Source organism: Solanum tuberosum, unplaced genomic scaffold, assembly GCF_000226075.1.
Source record: "Solanum tuberosum cultivar DM 1-3 516 R44 unplaced genomic scaffold, SolTub_3.0 scf00429, whole genome shotgun sequence".
Lineage (NCBI taxonomy): Eukaryota > Viridiplantae > Streptophyta > Magnoliopsida > Solanales > Solanaceae > Solanum > Solanum tuberosum.
The window spans coordinates 228,966-234,457 of NW_006239358.1; the positions used below are offsets into that span (position 1 = coordinate 228,966).

General features: G+C 36.9%; 1 protein-coding gene across 1 annotated transcript in view; it reads left to right on the forward strand.

The window, feature by feature from the left end:
* Positions 1 to 5,492, forward strand: part of LOC102601571 (cystathionine gamma-synthase 1, chloroplastic-like) — a 6,021-nt gene extending 529 nt beyond the window's left edge. The window contains 11 exon segments of the mRNA NM_001318674.2: positions 2 to 221; positions 1,539 to 1,642; positions 1,889 to 1,962; positions 2,097 to 2,265; positions 2,502 to 2,561; positions 2,658 to 2,861; positions 2,952 to 3,038; positions 3,737 to 3,844; positions 4,683 to 4,778; positions 4,875 to 4,993; positions 5,218 to 5,492. Coding sequence (NP_001305603.2) covers positions 2 to 221; positions 1,539 to 1,642; positions 1,889 to 1,962; positions 2,097 to 2,265; positions 2,502 to 2,561; positions 2,658 to 2,861; positions 2,952 to 3,038; positions 3,737 to 3,844; positions 4,683 to 4,778; positions 4,875 to 4,993; positions 5,218 to 5,341 — 1,365 coding nt within the window. The 3' untranslated portion in view covers positions 5,342 to 5,492.

Below are 5,492 nucleotides of genomic sequence, written 5' to 3' on the forward strand. Positions count from 1 at the left end.
TTCTAACAACCAAGCCGGTCCTGAGTTCACTCCGGCGGCTAATGCTGTCGATTCATCCGCTTCTGCTGCTGTTACTTCGATTGGTATCACCGCAGGTGACGAGGAGGTGGCGGTTGTGGAAAATGCGGATTGTAATGATCAAAATGTACAGATTAAGGGTTCGACAGGTGTTAAATATGCTTCATTTTTGAATTCAGATGGAAGCGTTGCTATTCATGCCGGTATCATTCTAAGATCCTTAAGCTTTGTGTTGTGATTTCTCTTATTATGTCTGATTAACGTTTATGTTGTATTACGAAATCGGACGGTTCATCATCGATACGATCTGATGAATATATTTCTATTTTGTGAAGCTAGGATTTCAACTTTATCAGTTCTGAATTTTATAAGGACTTTAAGTGATAAGTAACTGGTTTCTAAATTTAACATAGTATTTTAATCGATAATAACTGGTTTCTAAATTTAATATGTGTATACATTTAATGAATTTATTAACACAGATACACTATTTGAGCAAAATTTATCGGGCCTGCATGCAGGCTACTAGCTCTGCCCCTGTTTATAATGGTCTAAATCGATATAGAGAGGATGGGATATAGAGATATATATAGCAGTTCGGGATTGAGGTGTAGTTGATTAATTCAATGGTTTAAAACCCATAGTTTGCTTGACAATCTTGGAAGAGATGCATGCATGAAATACGTTTTGGGCCTTATTATTGTCCGTTGATGTCTAGAGTGTCGAAGACATATCACACTGAAGGCTTAAGCTGAGGACAACAGTACTGTAACACTTCAAGCTAAAATTGGATAAATACTCGAAAAGTATTCAACTTCATCTATCAGTTTGTCTGAATTAGTCCACATCTCTCAGTTCAATTGAGGCTCAAAGCACTCTCAGCCAGATTTCAAGATATTAAGTTTAAAATGCCGTCTCAGCTGAAAAATATTGGTGTCTTGACTCAAATTGGAGCTTGGATGATCTCTTCATATTTTCCTAATCTCATTCTTTCCGTGAGTGTTTATGTTGGAGGGAAGGGAAGAAGAAGACGGGTTAGAGACATCAATGACTAAGCTCTCAACCAAATAGGAGGAAATGTGGGGTTTCTGTGTATTCCATCTGACCTTTTCCTTTTGCCCTAATTTTTTTTGGAACCCAAACCCAAGTAAAAGATGGTGGGTTGGCGTGGAAAATGAAAGAAACATTTCTTTCATTTTCCATTCCAATCCACCATTTCTGAATTGGAATTGGATATCAACACTGTTGATGCTTTCTTTCTTTTCCTCTTCTGAAAACCACAACAAAATGGTAGAACGAAAAGGAAATGTTGTTCCTTGAATATTGTCACCTGAACGCATGAGGGTTCTTGGGTTGCCTATAACAAAAGAAATCTTTTCATCATAGATGTACTTTTATGGGCATTCTCTTGTTTGAATAAAGATTATTTCAATATATCTCTTGAGGATGGGGGTAATATTTGTGCTTTCAGATCGGCTGTATGAATCAAGAAAAAACTTACGTTGTTTGTTTTTCTGCAGGTGAAAGGTTGGGACGCGGTATTGTTACTGATGCCATAACTACCCCAGTGGTTAACACATCTGCTTACTTCTTCAACAAAACTTCTGACCTTATTGATTTTAAGGTATTTACTGTTGTAGTTGATCCTTGAGTTGCTTACAGTGTGAATCAAAAATACAATCGCTCTCTAGTTCCAATGGAAAATTCCTGACCTGATAGGGGAAGTCATGACGACCCTAGCCACTTTCTTGGTCAACTGTCAGTTTTCGTTAGATATTATACTGGTGTACCATCAAATTGGTAGAGAGAATGTTAAGTACATCGTTGGTGAATTTGTTTATGATCAATTTCACCTTATATATTTTGGCAGGAGAAAAGACGTGCAAGTTTTGAATATGGCCGCTATGGGAACCCCACTACTGTTGTATTGGAGGAGAAAATTAGGTTAGCGTTATCTTTGGTTAATTAGTTTGTTTTCATTTTCTATTTCCGTCTTTTGCTTTTATTTTCTCTAGTTGTCTTATGTTGGTACTTAAGGGGCAATTATTTTAGTAATGAGGTATTTGTATCTCTAACAGTGCACTTGAGGGTGCTGAATCAACCTTGATAGTGGCATCTGGAATGTGTGCCAGTACTGTAATGTTCCTGGCCTTGGTTCCTGCTGGTGGGCATATTGTTACTACCACAGACTGCTACAGGAAGACACGTGTTTTTATTGAGACAATACTGCCTAAAATGGGAATTACGGTACTTTCGCTAATCCAAATGTTTAAGATACTTGGCATTCTATTTGTGAAGTCCAGAAATATTACAAGATTTGAGTAAAGCTGTTGTTTTTATTTTGGTAATGAGACAAATATTATAAATTCAGTTCGGTAACACTCTCCAAAAACTGTTGGCCACTAATATTATTGAACCATAACGTTTCTCTTTTGTTGAAGTAGTCTAAGAGAAAAAAATGCTGATGTGTTTCATTACCACAGGCCACAGTCATTGATCCAGCAGATATGGGAGCTTTGGAGTTAACATTAAATCAGAAGAAAGTCAGTATGCAAACACATTGTTGTGTATCACTTAACTATGCTGAACTATAGAGTTGTGGAAGATAATTCCAATGACTGGCACCTTGTTCAATGCAGGTGGATCTTTTCTTTACCGAGTCTCCAACAAATCCATTCCTGAGATGTGTTGACATTGAGCTGGTTTCAAAGCTTTGCCGTGAAAAGGGAGCCTTGGTTTGCATAGATGGGACGTTTGCAACTCCTCTTAACCAGAAGGCCCTTGCTCTAGGGGCTGACCTTGTTGTGCACTCCGCTACAAAATTCCTTGGTGGGCACAATGATGTAAGTGGCATTAGCTGGCGTTTTAACAATTAATCAACTATGCTGCCACTAAGAAACATCAAACTGACTGCTATGCTGCGCTTCCTACAGGTTCTTGCAGGTTGCATTAGTGGTCCTGAAAAAATAGTTTCAGTAATCCGAAACTTGCATCATATCCTGGGTGGTGCTCTCAATCCTGTGAGTTTTCTTAATTGAAGTACTGATTGACTTAAATCCCTGACTTTTTATGCTGCATATGTGTGTAAATTTTGGTGAAGGTAGAATTGCTTTTGGCGGGTTGACTGAGCATATTTTCATGGCGGGTCAATTTGGGCAGAGCCCAAGTCAGCCCATCTAAAAACTGGGCTACTTTGGACTTAGTATGTTGCCCAAATCGACCCATAAAAGAACTTGTCAAAATATTTATAATCTTTTTTGTTTGTTTGATATGTCTGAGATAGCCATATTAAAGAAAAAAGGTTATTAATAAATTATAAGAAAGTAATTTAAGAAATTAAAACTCGGTTAGAGTTGGGCGTGTTAAGCTGTGACCCATTATCTCTAAGCCCATCTTGACCCAACTCAACTAACCCGCCCATTTATTCACTCAACCCATTTTAACTATCCCAATTTCAGCACAACCTCCAGTTGACAACCCTAGTCACGTTGGTATGCTTACTTTAGCTTAAACGTTCACTAGGAGTCTTTTATTCTTGTTAGGGGTTTGTATCCCAGGAGAAAATATAAAGAACTTTTAGTGTTAGAGAACCTATTTTTTTTAATATTGACCAGAGGTCTAGGGTAATTACGGTGTAGTTGTTGATGTTGTATGAAGTGTAACTCACATTTTAAGCTTGTATTTTATAGAAGTCTGATTCAATTTTCCCATCTACCAGAATGCTGCATATCTTATCATCCGAGGCATGAAGACGCTGCATCTTCGTGTACAGCAACAAAATTCAACTGCATTGAGGATGGCCGAAATTTTAGAGGCTCATCCCAAGGTACTCTAGGCTTCAATAGCTTTGTTAGTCATGATTTGAAATTCACATTTTACTAGAGTACAATTACCTTATTCATATTCATGATATTTCATGTATATGAGAAAAGTAAGAATGAGAAAACTTGATGTTGGTTAGAGTAAATGCCAATCTTATGAGCATAACATTGACATCATGATCTAGTTCTAGGTTATAAAAGCTGGTTTAATCTTTAAAGTAGGTGAAAATAATTAAAACGCTGAAAGTAACTCAAGAAGAAGATGCACCATTATTAGTTTCAAAAAAGTAGAAGAAGATGCACCATCATTAAGGGTGAACTTTGTTAAGCCAGATAAACTGAACGATCTTTTCTTTCACTCTTTTGTACCTGTAAATTCTGCTGTTAACATCACAAAGCTGTACTTTTTGGGTGATTCTGTTTTTTCTTTCCTTCATCTATTAACAAAGATTATTCTTACATCCATGGTTGCTACTTTGGGATGCTTCCTAGTCGTCCTCTACTACAACATGCACACTCACTAAGACAGATAGGTCGGAAACAAGTAAACATTAGAGGAAACATTCATAAGTGTTGATTAGTATCCTCTTAACTCTATAAAAAAAATTATATGTTACTTGTACAGTTACACTCCCTGTACAATCCACCTTAAGTCAGGTAGCTACTTCATCCTAATAATGCATGATTGACTCATTACTGAACATAAAAATTACTATGATACCACACTTCTAGCTTATCTATGAGCAGTTGCATTAAAGTTCAGAGGTCTTGTTTTTCCTGCGTTTAATTAGGATTTCTGCTAGTCCTGCAAGTGCTGTCATATCTGAATAAATTGAGTTGCAGGTGAAACATGTCTATTATCCAGGCTTGCCGAGTCATCCGGAATATCATCTTGCAAAGAAACAAATGACTGGCTTTGGTGGTGTGGTCAGTTTTGAGGTCTGTATTTTACTATGATCTTTTGTTAACCAAGAATCCCTGTCATTTCTCTCTATTTTCAGTATATTTAAAGGTTATATATTTTTTTATTATAAGGTTGATGGAGACCTCCTAACTACTGCAAAATTTGTGGATGCTCTGAGGATTCCCTATATTGCTCCATCGTTTGGAGGTTGTGAGAGCATTGTGGACCAACCAGCAATAATGTCTTATTGGTATGTCAATATTCTATTTCATGGTTACTTATCAATAAAGTATATTCTATTCTGGGGTGAAAATCTGGAAACAATAGCTTTTCTATCAACTATTAATTAACATATCGAGTGTTGCATCAAGTCATGTTTTACATTAGGTCATGCAATTATCTTCTATATCTAAAAGCATCTGAACTAGTAATGAAAACTTGTGGATAACATGCTCGGTTTTTCCCGTAAAACAGGGATCTTAGCCAATCTGATAGAGCAAAGTATGGTATCTTGGATAACTTGGTTCGGTTTAGCTTTGGAGTGGAAGACTTTGAAGATGTGAAAGCTGATGTTCTTCAGGCTTTGGATTCCATATAGGCTGTTTCACCTGCAACAATTTTTTTTCACGTGGTTCCATCCTGATTTGGTTGTTCGTACTTATGTTATTGCCGATTTCCATCGCGTAGCCAATGTAATGAAAGGATCATCAAGTAGATGATTCAGTCCATTAAATTATTTGGATATTCTC